Source organism: Limulus polyphemus, unplaced genomic scaffold (genome assembly GCF_000517525.1).
Source record: "Limulus polyphemus unplaced genomic scaffold, Limulus_polyphemus-2.1.2 Scaffold798, whole genome shotgun sequence".
Classification (NCBI taxonomy): domain Eukaryota; kingdom Metazoa; phylum Arthropoda; class Merostomata; order Xiphosura; family Limulidae; genus Limulus; species Limulus polyphemus.
Window position 1 is genome coordinate 163,970 of NW_013666408.1, and position 14,454 is coordinate 178,423.

At 34.0% G+C, this 14,454-nt stretch overlaps 1 protein-coding gene across 2 annotated transcripts in view; it reads left to right on the forward strand.

The window, feature by feature from the left end:
- Positions 1 to 14,454, forward strand: part of LOC106460573 (LIM domain only protein 3-like) — a 166,206-nt gene that overhangs the window by 111,482 nt on the left and 40,270 nt on the right. For both annotated transcript variants that reach the window (XM_022387322.1, XM_013920293.2), the window contains exon 2: positions 11,348 to 11,568. In XM_022387322.1, coding sequence (XP_022243030.1) covers positions 11,351 to 11,568 — 218 coding nt within the window. In that variant the 5' untranslated portion in view covers positions 11,348 to 11,350. The remainder of the gene's footprint in view (positions 1 to 11,347; positions 11,569 to 14,454) is intronic.

Genomic DNA, 14,454 nt, shown 5'->3' on the forward strand with positions numbered 1-14,454 from the left:
CTGAAAAGGTGGTGTTTATTTACTTGTGACCACGCTGTGTATATACCTATTGATAAATACGTTGAATGCCGTAAAACATTTACACTTGAGAGAGATGGCCTGTCAGTTGCGTAAAAAATCTAAACCTAGAAGGATGTTAAAACAGACATCTGATGACTTAGTATTCTGAGGAAAATTAAATCCTGATAATCTCTCATGCCTTTCAGAAATCGGAGTACGAAGACCTGTGAGACTCGTATTAAAAACCAGAGTTTGCAAGAAGTCTGAACTTATTGAAATTTTAATATTGCAACAAATCAAACTTTTATACGTAAGAGCTATTAAGAGTCGGCTTTGCTAGAAATGAAAGCTGTTGTTAATAGTTCAAGACTCTAAGAAAACTGAGGCACATGTGGTCTGTTAAAAGTTTCGAACCTGAATATCCGTCATTTCTAATAAAATTTTGCCTAGTAATCTGTTATATTTATAGGAATATCCTTCTGAAGAAGAATGAAGTCTTTAATAAGTCAGGAAAGGATGATTTATCAGGTCTAAGAAAACATAACTTAATGATCAGTCATATCAATAAGAATCCAGTTTAAGAAAATGTGGAGTTTAAACAGTAAAAAAAAGCTCATGATTTAGAAAGACTAAGAAACCGCATATTGAAAACGTATGAAAGCTGTAAGAAGAGATATTTAAGTATTACTCAAATCTGAAATATATAAACATAATTTAGTGTTCTGTCAACTCTGTAGGAAAATGAAGTTGTAAATTGAGTAGAACATACATACTCAAAAAATAAAGCATAAAGACTATAAGAAGATGAGTTTAGTGACTTGTGAAGTCTGTAAGGAGCCGAGGCTATGTTATTGAATGGAATATAAATAACGGTTTGTGGTGTCTGTTGGAAGTTGAGGTTAATAAATTGAGTGGAGTTTAAGATCAAAGTGTAATGATTTGTGAATTGTGTAGGAAGCTAAGATTAGTGAAATGAGTTGAGTCTAAGATATCAGTGTAATGATTTGTGATGTCTCTTGGGAGTTGAGGTTAATGAATTGAGTGAAGTTTAAGATAAGAGTGTAATGAGTTCTAAAATTTATAGCAAATTTAATCTTGTGAGTTGAGGCGAATTCAAGCAATCAATGTCATCATTGTTTAGATATTTGGGGTCTGAGGGAAGTAAAAAATCAATGTAAGACCCTTTGACGTGTAGAAAGCTGAATCTAGAAAGTTCGATGGAGCTACGAGAGTTATGTAATGAAGTTTGAATTCTAAGTACTGTCTAAAACATCAATGTCATGGTTTGGAAAGACTGTAGGAAGATGAATCTGGCGAGTTGAGTGTTAGATATCAGTATAATGACCCGCTAAGTATGTAGTAAGTTAAAACTGGTGTGTTGAGCGGATTCTAATTTAGTGTGATGACTTCTGAGGTAATTTGCTTACACTCCTCTGACTAATACAAACCAAGGTATTGAAACTGCTATAAATTGAGGTGTATGTGAATAGATCCCATGTATTTTCACCTGTTGGATATCAATGGCACACCAGGCGATTATGTTCTGGCATATTCAGCATAGTTCACTATCTCAAGCCTGTTATTGTGGTTAATTACTAATACAATAATAAAGCATATTGCTCAAACCTCATTTAGTTCAAGCAATACCACATTCATTATAATAATAAATTGTTGTCTTTGAGAACCATATTATTTTTAGGTGTAATGTAGGAAAATTATGTCTAAATAAAGGTCAAGCTCATTCTCTAGTAAATGATCGTGATTTCTTTAGTGGTTGAATGAGTTCATTTGCAGGAAGTTGAAAGGGGTAATGAGATGTACATTTGTAGGAAGTAGAAAGGGGTAATGAGATGTACATTTGCAGGAAGTTGAAAGGGGTAATGAGATGTACATTTGTAGGAAGTTGAAAGGGGTAATGAGATGTACATTTGCAGGAAGTTGAAAGGGGTAATGAGATGTACATTTGTAGGAAGTTGAAAGGGGTAATGAGATGTACATTTGTAGGAAGTTGAAAGGGGTAATGAGATTTTAATTTTTAGGAGTTTGCCTGAGCCTTGGGATTTTCACTTGAAGAAAGTTGAAGGATCCATGATGTGTTCATATGTTGGAAGTTAAAGGATATATGAGTTGTTCATATGTAGGAAGTTGAAGGATCCATGATCTGTTCATATGTTGGAAGTTGAAGGATCCATGATCTGTTCATATGTTGGAAGTTGAAGGATCCAATGGGTTGTTTATATATAAGAAGTTGAATGATGCATGAGTTGTTCATATGTGTGAATTGGAAAGGACCATCAGATGTTTATTTGGATCAGAAATTTGCACTGGGAGGGTTTGGCTACTTTATGTTATTATCGCCGTGTGTTGTTTTTTTATGTCTAGCTTCTGCTTAAATTACTTTATGAATTTTATCTATCTCTCTTTTAAGACCTTTGCTGTTCATTCTTCTTATCCCTTGTTATTGGCCCGGCATGGCCAGGTGGTTAGGGAGCTCAACTCGTAATCTGTGGGTTCCAATCCCCGTCCCACCAAAGATGCTCGCTCTTTCAGCCGTGGGGGCGTTATAATGTAACAGCCAATCCCACTATTCGTTGGTAAAAGAGTAGCCCAAGAGTTGGCGGTGGGTGGTCGTGACTAGCTGCCTTCCCTCTAGTCTTACACTACTAAATTAGGGACGGCTAATGCAGATAGCCCTCGTGTAGCTTTGCGCGAAATTCAAAACAAACAAACAAACCCTTGTTATTATTAGAATAATTAACAATTTCAGTTACAGCATGACAACATCTGAAAAAGAAAAGAAATGTTAAAAGTATATTAAAGAAATAAATCATTCTATGGTGAACGTTTCGGCCAAACGGTCTTCATTAGTCCTGAAAAAGGTTGTTTGGTCGAAATCGTAATAACTGTAATCAAGACCTTACGTTCTTCTTCAAGATATCTTACTCATGGTTAATGGCTCCCGGTGGTTCATCGGAAAGTTAGAGGAATTATTGCACTAAAAACCGGATTTCAATACCCGCGATGGGCAGAGCAGAGATAGCCTATTATTGAACTTTCGACTTATGTACAAATAAACATGGTTAATGCAACGCAACGGTCTATGGCACAGATGATAAAAATATGTGTGTGTTTTAGTTTTAAATAATGCACGTGACGTGATGAACACCCATTGATGTTCTACGGATACTTTCCAATGTTTTCCTATTGGAGACAGAGATGCCTTCTCACAGAAGTGTGAACTGATAAGTTATTGTTTGTTTGTTAGAACAAAGTCACAATCGGCTATCTGTTGTGTCCACCATGGAGAATCAAACCCCCCCGAATTTAATGTTGTAAGTCCATAAACTTACCGCTGTCCCCCCCCCGGTGGGAGGGGAATAGTCATTTGTTAAGAAGTGATTATTGTCGTTATCTTTTATTTTTTATATTCCTAACCGCTAAAAATCCTTTATCATCATGCAAAGCACTTTCGTTTGTATATTCCTTTGCTTCGTATATACGGTAATATTTGTCCTATTTCATTACCTCAATTTCGCTTTTTTACGATTAAGTTAATAAATTGTGTCCAAAACATCCTGTTGAAAAGTAAATTGTGCATAGCTCAGACAAGTTTAGCGTTCCTGTTCCACTGCATGAAGTGGATTATATCATAGAACTGAAACAGATGCCTTGAGAGACATCGTGACTTAGAATTTATTCGCGATTTTTCAGTTAAAAACAGGTTAGCTGAGATATTCATGAACTTTATTATCGGGTCTCTCAAAGTGAACTTTTTTATGTAAACCCCGATTTTAGAAACTTCTTTATTAAAGTGATAAGGTATGAATTACGCTTTATTTACTTGTCTTTTAGCTAAAGTAACTATGAATACATTAAAGACTATTACAGCTGCCTTTTCTCTCTCTTTTCTAAGCTAGAGCATGTAGATAACGATAAGAATGAGCTTGAATGCAAGCTTAAATATTTGTTTTGAATATTGTGTGAGTTTCGAAAGTTTGCAGGAAGTAGTAAACGATTTCAAAAGAGGGAAAAGTAAATGTTCAACTTTTAGAGAATTTTGTATAGTCTCCAATCAGCTCGAAACGTTGTGAGGCAGTAGAGCCCTGGGAAATTTATTTAAATAGATGGGTTCCTTTATGTACCTAGCCATATCGGTAAAGATATGGATGTATGGATGCCTAGCAGTTTGCCGTCTACGGGGAATATATAGCGCAGACCGGCAAACATTCGTGTTCCGCGGCTAAGGGATTAAATTCTCAGTAACGCAGGAGAGACTCTTCAAGCTAATGTAATCCCAATGATAAATCAAACCCTGCTGAAGAGAAAAAAAAAGCAAGAAAGAAAAATTACATTTTCCACCTATTGAGGCCAGGCCATTTCTCTTGAAGTAATTTCGATAGAGAATTTTATAAAGAGACACACACACACAGCTTCACAATGTCGGCTGACGTGGAGAGTCCAAACAAAGCTAAATCAAACAAGGACTCTATTCATTGTAGGAGAGCTCGCCCTCTTTGAGATAGATCCTTGCCTAGATATCTCTATTCATCTTCACCTAAGTGGTTGTCGGAATTGCTACGTTTCTACCTAATCCAAGGCTTTTATCTTGGGCCTTAAAATCGGCGAGTCAATTTACCTTCTTGATGCAGATGTATTACGTGTGTATAGAAGCGACTCGATTTGAAACAGGATTAGATGGAGAGACGTTCCGTTGTCAATTTCCTTTTACTTGTGTGAATGATATGTGTGTGTGTGTGTTGCTGTCTCATCTTTTGCCACTTAAAACCAGCAAGGACAACATTTCATACAGATTTTAATTTACAGTTAAGATAAAAAAAAAAGATCATTAAGTCTAAGGCGACATACATTTTATATGTTCAACCCCAAGCGATTGTAATTAAATCAGAGAAATAAGAATGAAAGCACCAGAATTATTTTAACACAATTTTTATTCCAAACTGCTGGACTCAATATGTTTCTTTCATAGCCACACATATGCATGATCTAAGCTACATTTTTAATGCAAATTGAATTATCAGCTTTTAAAATGAATATATATATATATATTATATCTCTAAACATATGTATAGAATTGACTCAATTCAATTGAAAAGAATCTAAATGGCAAGTTTCAAACGAATATCAATTATACACAAAGACAAGAAAAAGCAAAGACGACATACTCTAAGAAACGTTGCTTTATTCTTGATGTTCATAAAGTAAGTTATTTAAGTTCTCTTTGAGTTGATGGACGTACTTTAGCACAAGTGAATTATAAAGCAGTAATATGTATGAGTGTATGCACGTACTTATATATCCGATTATATAGCCCTATACGTTATCTCGAGTACTACAGCGTATCAAAAATCTAATTTCCTACTTCTCAAATAGCATAACTACCAGCTGTTTTTCTCTCCCTCTTCCCTCACTTTCTTCCCCGTGATGAGACATGTTTTATCAGTAAAATGTTCAGGTCTGTTAAAGAAAAAAAATCAGATTAAATGTTCTAGAAACTAATGTATTTTAAAATAATTTAGATCAACTAACCTCCGCTTGTATTCGTCGTTTTATTTCGTTCAGTTCCTTAAAAAAAAGTTGATATGTAGATGTACACTGGTGCGTCCTTTCTTTGAAAAGTTTCGGTCACATACCGATATAAACAGTAGGTTTATGGTGTTTCGAGTTGTATTTTCCCCGCAATAGTGAACCTATGTTTATATACCATTTGAAGAATATACAACGCAACATTGATGCTACTAGTTTATTTATCTGAATGATAGATTAGGCTTTGTATATATATTTTTGGTATTTTAAACAGTAGGTTTAGTCTTAATTGGGAACTGTAATTTGTTGTGGATTAGATATATATTAAGTAATATATTTTCTGCCTAATTTGTTCACCTACATGATTTTACCAATAGATGTTAAGTTTCTGAACCTTGTGTTACAGTTTAGAAAAAGTTTAAACAGCTCAAGAATGAAATAATAAAAGAGACAAAGTTAAAAATACACGTACGTGACTGCTAATACAGTCGTTCACTTTATCATTTCAGTGAAGTATGCAGTTTGTTGTGCAACATACAACGTTTTCGTACTTGTTTATTGCGCAAATGTACAACAAAACAGCATCTTTGTACCTGTTTATTGTACAAATACAATTACATACAGCATCTTTGTACCTGTTTATTGTATACATTCTACGTATTTTACAAATATGTTTATTACAGTCTATTCTTAACTATGTAGGTTCAGAATTATTACAAACATTTTGTATGTTTATTTTACAGAGGTACTGCATACAATGTTTTTTATGCAATCCACTAAAGAAAACAAAGCATCAATTTTTTGGCTTTCCTTATAATTTTAAGTACGGGAATTTTATTTATTTCTTTTTGTCCTTGCACGCAATTGCTTCCAGTTTTTAGAGAAGCCATTTTCGAACTTATCCTTTGTTCTATTTTCTATTTCATTGATAAAACTCTTACTGAAATTTTATTCCATCTTTGATGGGTCAGACTTATGCGAGACCGCACAAAATTCCAGGAAAGTGTTGATTTAAGTGAATCATACGTTAATTTCGGGTTTTCTGCTGCATATATACATCTTTATAAATGACAGCTATAAGTTGTCGTGATATAATCTTCGACAATGTCAGTATTCTTCCTGCCACGTACCAGATCCTGCCTGAGCCGTAAAAAAAATCATAATAGATAAAGCCTGCCACTTTTGTGTCCTCCTCCATGCCTTGTCTACCCTGCGGAAGTGACGTTACTCAAATCCCTATACTGAATCTGAATTTGATGTGGCTTTTATCTTGCTATGATAGATGCATTGTGCCAAGCTTCTGTCTCTGTGACCGGAAGTTTCCAAGCACTCAAATCTTCTGACTTCACGAGAGAAGAGATTTATTGGTCAAGAAGCAGATTTCATTATTCACCTATCACTCCTTGCTTAGATCCCTTGGTTGCCTGATATGACACTGCAGAGATTCTTACCCGCCACAAGCATTATTCTTTAGTCTCATTGAACTTTCATGAACTAACACGGTTCTCTACCATTGTCTCCGGCGAGATAAGTCCAGAAGGACCTGAACTTGTTAACCAAATCCATCATCTCTGCACGCCTTTCCAGTCCACTCAACCAATCGAAAATGCATGAGACAAAAAACAGTAATCTTCCTACAGGCGATGTGTTAATTCTGTTGGATATTTCCAAGGATTTAAGAGTAAAGACTAATGTACAAACAAAGACTTTCCAACTCATCTTTACTTCATTTTGATAAACCTTCCATCATGAGCGAGGAAAGTAAGCAGATGAACGCTAAAACGCTGTTTACAATATTCATGTTTATCTCAACCGTATTGTTTTCAGAGGAGGGAAAATAGAATGCGTCATGTTAACCGTAATAATATAAACCTAAAATTACGAAGATTATATACAAAAGGTACTGAATCTAAAAACACCTCACTATAGATTACAGCATAAACACTAATTTTGTTTTACACTGATGAATTATTCTCTAAGTCATTTAATATTCTAGCTGCCAAGTGATTCGTTTGGGACTTCTTCTAGTTTATTCTATCTTAGAAATAAAGAAGCACCGTCGAGACTCTGGTTTCAATGACACTGGAAAAAGAGTATATCAGATGTTTAAACCTTTATAAGTTCTGCTTAGATGATCTGACAGAAAGAGCTTAGTTCTAACCAATCTGTCACGCATAGAATTTCGTAGTTATTACCGCTACTGTGATACTAGTAGCGACAATCTAAATATGTCTCTATAAAAACAAATCATTATATGGAGTTTCACATTTCTTTCTCAATATTTTCAGTGCTTTCTCTTGTCTTTATCATAAAATTCTGACACATTTTAGCACTTGATTTGCTTTAAAACTTTACGTCAAATCTGTTGGATTGACGAGTACAAAATACTGTCGTTGTTTGTCGCCACAAGGCGGAACGTGTATTACACCCTATTTATGTAAGACGGTACTAACTGAGACTCTTTTTTTTTTCTCGTACATTTCAACACAGTTAAATGAAACTGTCTTGTTATGATTCTTATACTTCGGTATAATTAATTTCACTGACACATTGCATAATATATCGCAGAAATGGATTAAGTATTTTATTCGAAGGAAATAATGAATGAAGACTTTAACAGAAATAACTAACTGTTCGGTGTTCCTTTGTTATCAAGCATATTAGAATAATAAAATCTCCAGATGATGGGTGTTGTTTTTTCTTTAAAGGTTATCACAAATATTACAACGTTCAGTCTACAAGTCATTATGCATGAGAAGATCCGTAGATGGATTCCTCTCGGTAGACAGAGCGCAGATAGCCCCATTGTGCAGCTTCGCCCTAGAACAAACAAACAAATAAACATGGGAAGATATCACACATTATTTTCCGCGTCAGTAAGAACCAAGTAACAATGAAAGTAAAAAAAAAAAAATGCGCCATGTTTCTAGAAGAGCTTGACAACATCAGGTGATGAAAAGAACACGATCTGCATTTCTTAAAACATTATTCTGCTAGACTTGTGCTTATTTATTTAAATGCTAGCGCGAGGTACAACATTTCAAGTCTGTGGAAAGTTTAAAGTAGCTATTACATCATTACAGACACTCTATCTTGTTTTATTATGTAAAACTATTTGACTGAAAATGTCACCACAACAAAGTTTCATTAGTTTAAATTTTAAGATATTAGTTACTAAGTACGCCAGTAATTCAGCGCAGTGTTCCATGAAGCATGTAAGTATATTAGCCTGAACGTATGTTGAAATTTATTCGATATGAATATGAGATACTGTACCTCTTTATATTCTTATTCGCTTTTAACGTAATTCTAAGAAAACATAAATGTGTTAACTGTAAACACAAATCTGACTGTGAATTGTTTCTGTCTGTTAATATCTAAATATTCCTGAATATATATATATATATATTACATGTTTTCACAATTGTCAATAGCCACAAAGGTTTGAGTACGTTATATTAAAACGATTTTAAATTTATAAATCACTAAATCGTGTGAAAACCACAGCCAATATAAAGTTGCGGTGGAATGATACGTAATAAAACTATATTTTGACCATATTTAGCATTACATGGGTAATGTGATGCTACCGAAAACTTATCGCTTTTGGGAAGGTTATATATCACACCTTTTCGACGCAAAATATTCACACATTCAGATTATAAAGGTGTGTTTATATCGATGATTTAGAATTTCTAAGATGTGGAAATCCTTTTACTTAATACTTATTGGCATTGGAAAATCAAATGAATATGGATCAACTTGAGATACCAGGACTATCCAAGATGGAACCTGCAACAAGTTGTACACCAGCCAATGTAAATAAAATGCGGCGTCTTGTAACAAGTGAAAATCCACGAATCCAAAGGTCAGTTGCAAAAGCGGGTTGTACACGTGCCCCAGGCAATATTATGTAATATAATCAAGTGTGTGTCTGGTAACGAAACCGCTAGGGTATGAGTTCACCAAGATAAGGGTTTCAGTCATATTTGCCCCCCAGTAACACAACGGTATGTCTGCGGACTTACAACGCTAGAATACGGGTTTCGATACCCGTGGTGAGCAGAGCACAGATAGCCCATTGTGTAGCTTTGTACTTAATTACAAACAAACAGTCATATCTCCCGTCCATCTATCACATACCTCAAGTAGCTGGAGAATGAAACAGATATCCATGCTATTCTGTATCGAACTGTTGAGACATGCACTGGGAAACCGTCTATCTCGTATACTAAATAGATTATGGAAAGCTCCCGAAAGTAGTGATGTGCTTTGGACATGACAGTCTTATAACATATCCTTTTCCAGTGAAACCTACGCTGCAAAGCTATTGTTAGGATGCACGATCATCAAATAGAGCATAAAAGACGTGGTGACATGAACTGTAATGAGGTGATGAGACTTCAAAAATCGTTTTAACTTAACGCACTCAACCCCCCCCCCTTTATATATAGTAGTCATGATTATTATTATTAATCATTTTATCCAATACCCAGAAGATTGTGATTAGAGCTATGATTGGCCAAATGCTAAAGGTTTCATTCAGTGGTACACGCTAAGGTGATCCTATCAGTGCAGGTTGAACCATAGTGAACTCCCACTAAAGAAACTGAGGATAGTAAATATTTTTTATTTCATAAGACATTGATAACTGTTGTGGACACTTTGAACATTTGTTATGTTCGATTGTTTCAATGAGCATGTAAATACACCCTGTTATTTTATGTTACTTTGATTTCTTTGCCTTTAGTACGTTGTTCACTATGTTACACACTATATTTTGAAACGAAATGTTTTAGCTTAGACTTACCCAAGTTTAAACTAAATAATTCTAACATTATGCTGTTTAAGACACAATTGGTATTCCTGTTTGTCAGTACCAATGCTATATAGATATTAAGTATAACTAGAAATGTCATTAATATTCAAAATGAACTATATTGAAGGTAATAAAACACATTAAACCCTGATATAAAAAACACATGAATTATATAAGCATCAAACCTAACATAAAAAAGAGCATTGTGCTCTTATGAAACATAATTAACTTGAAACCATGTTTGGATAATCTAAAACGTTTCGTTCTGTTACTATGAAACCGCTACATAATCACTCAGTTGATCTGCTGAAATCTTTGATGTAAATTATTCTAAAGAGAAAACAAAATGAACATGACTATCTTCAATTTTCAGTAAGAAGGAAACGTTCTTGATTTTAAATTGATCCGTGTCATTCACTCTAGTGAGTGGATGTTTAAAGTAAATATCAATTCTCTGATCGCTTCGTTTTCATCACGAAAGTTCGATTAGTTTCAGTTTCAAATCATATTCTACATCATGGTTTTGGCAAAGAGATTTTAACGTTTGTAAATATTCCATTTTAAAGACCAAGGACAAAGTTAATATACGATGAAATAGACATACTTTAGTTGAAGATTACGTATGCTGGTCGGTGCAGAAACTGTCTCACGTTTCCACTGAAAGTCCACAGAGAAAGTTTATATAAATTTATGTGAGTAAAGTTTCAACATTGCGTGACGACAGGAGTGAATAAATCCAATTAAAACATCTCTTCTGAAATTATATTTTCTCTAATAAGCAAACGCTCGAGTACGTGTGTGAATAAGAATGATATTCAGATTTCGTTGTTTCAAATAGCATAAATTACGGTTATTACGTAAACAAAAAACACCGGAGTTGTTAGCATTATGTTTAGATAAACACCGACAGAAACAAAACATATTCATTAGGCACTTTGCAAACGATTATTATTACTGTCATATCACATTTCTGATGTTCATTAGGAGATGGAAATAAAGGAGGAGAATAAACTTCCTAATGCCGGGATCCCAGAGTGCGCTGGTTGTCAGAAAGTTATTAGAGAACGATATCTGCTAAAAGCGTTGGATCAGTTCTGGCACGAGGATTGTCTCAAGTGCACCTGCTGTGACTGTAGACTTGGAGAGGTGGGCTCCACCCTCTTCACCAAGGCCAATCTCATCCTCTGTAAGAGAGACTATCTCAGGTGAGTGCCTAGAAAAGAATATTTAGCTAAATAATATAATTTCTTCTCTTGTATCTAGCTTTCATTGTCTTTACTCGTTAACTATCGAAATGCCTTAAATAATATAGACAACTTATCTTGTGGAATATATTCTTCGAATGATTCAAATACTTTTGAAAATTTCACTACCATTTGTGTATTAAATGTTATGCGTGCTGCTATTGTTTATTTGAAATGGACCTTAAATTAAATTAATGTATACCATGCGTATAGTATAATATGTTATGAATAATACGATGAAGTTTATTCAGAGGGAAAAAAAGATTGTCCTGTGTATTAGAATAAACTGCATTTATAATTTTAAAAAATAGTAATAATTTCAGCATGAAAGTGGAAAACCTCGATTTATGATTAATATTCTCTACATTATGTCAGTTCATAATTGGACATCATAAACATGAATGTCTGAAATATTCTCAAGATCTTCGTGTTGCTATTAGATACGAACCAGCAGCTCAAAAACAAAATAATAATAATAACAAAAATCGTAGATTCATAAAAAAAAAATTTCGAGTTTGGGTTATAGTTATTTGAGATAAGTAACTCTTAATATGTGCTTGATACACTTGGAATAACAATAAAACAAATTCTCAGGATCTGCATAACTTTAGAAATAAGTTAGTGAAAATACAACAACGAAATAAAAGGAATGGTTTTTATTAGAATATTCTTCCTTTAATTAATACGTGAGTTTCTGATTAAGTGTTATATAAACTTCATTTAATGAGTCATTAAATAATTGTGGATGAGTGCTTACGTTACGTCGTTATTGAAACTTCATGCCCTATAGGAGCGTGGATAAAGCACTTATTGATCAATACCAACGGTTAAAAACTTGCTAATAACTTTGGATGAGTGCTTACGTTACGTCGTTATTGAAACTTCATTCCCTATAGGATCGTGGATAAAGCACTTATTTATCAATACCTACGGTTAAAAACTTGCTAATAATTGTGGATGAGTGCTTACGTTACGTCGTTGTTAGAACTTCATTAAACTACCACATTTTAACTAGATCAAGTGCTAGCACATGTTTTTTTTTACAGTTAGTGAAAATGGACAGTTGTTCAACAGTTAGTTTTCAACACTTTTATTCAAGAAATAAAGTACTATCATAAAAACGTTGAGCCACTTTATCCAAAAGTCTACACTAGAGCACAAAAATACAAAGATACAAAATCCTATAACACGAGTGCTTTCGAAAGTTGCACATTTCTTTTTTTAGGGGCAAACTGGGAATCAGAAGAAAGATCCACTTTTGGAAAGCGTTCGGGTTATAGAGTTTCGTATTTTTGTGTTAAATTGATTTATTGAACTTACGTGTTTTTCTAACATCATGAATGAAACACAAAAATTAATACTTAAGGAGATATTGCGTTTTGAAAATCTTCCCCAATTTTTTACGATATTCTTTTTATTCAGCCCTTTCATAGAGGATGGGGGGGGGAGATCACTTGTCAAAGTGTAATTCCAAAATATAACGTGAACAACCAACCACCTAGTCCATCAAAAGTATTAAGACTTTCCTGCCAAACACTTCCACAGACGTCCTACAAAAATATGGCATTTTTATGACATTGTATTTAAACAAAAACAAAATATTTCAGCTTTAATAAACAGTACATGATCACTTAATGAAAGAGTCGCCACTACAGAAAAACAAAATAACCATATGATCTGGAAACTCGCCACCACAATCCTAGAGGTAGTCAAATCGTCATCAGAGAACCGCACCACACATAATTTCCGAGAAATGGTAAAGCAAACACCTCAAAAGAAAACAGATAACCTTCCAACAACCCAGCATGATGACTTTTTTAGTACAGGGTAAACAGGAATTCTCAACCCTAAAATAAAACATCCCATAAAGTATGAAGTTATCAAAAAAATAAAAATAAATAAAACATTATATGAGGTGTGAAGTCTTCCAAAAGTGATCGTAGGTTACAGAGTACTTTTATTGACACGTGTGCGTCGTGTACAAAAAAATAATAAAGAAAATTGTGATTTACATCGAAACGTTCAAGCGCGATGTTGTGTATTTACTACACTTTCCCGGCACACACCGAATCACGTTAAGTGAACCCTCCATAAAAGATTCGGCAATAGTCTTGCTGCTAATTATGGGCTTAGAAGCTTTATAGAGTATCACGACTTTCTCAAAATTAAACTTTTAGACATTCATTCCTTTGGAAATTGTTTAAGATAATAATACACAGCTTTAGTGTATTGACCAACATTACTTTATTGTTACATATGATTAATACTAGCTATATAACAGCTCCGTGTATGATATAATATTATCATTAATTAAGATATATTAGTGTTTGCTGGTTCCTTAATTTGTCATATTTACGATTGTTGTAACTTTCCTTTATAAGTCTTATTATTATTATCGTGTTTATTTTTCGAATTTTACAAAAGATTTAACTTTGTTTATTACTTCCTGCTGTATGTGTTTAGTTACGTGACAGAGGCTAGGTAATGTGGGAATTGTTGTGCTAGACACACATCTCATAGTTTAACACATTATTTTATTTGTATTACATTTAACAGTTATATTTGACTTAGAGAGCCAATATTTTAGATATGTATTCTATGTTAGATATTCATTTAATTTCGTGGTTATTATTTTATATCTTCATAAACATTAATTTTTGGCTGTACTCTCGATAATATTTTATTGCTTGACTCCATACCTAAACGGTAACACAAGTCTTATAAATTTATCTGAAATGTCAGGCTCCTCTGACGTTACGCTGTCTGAGCTGTTTAATGGGTTTCATTGGTCAAAAAAGTTTTTTTAGAGGGGGGAGGGGGAGATTGTGGAAGTTTCTACTTATACAC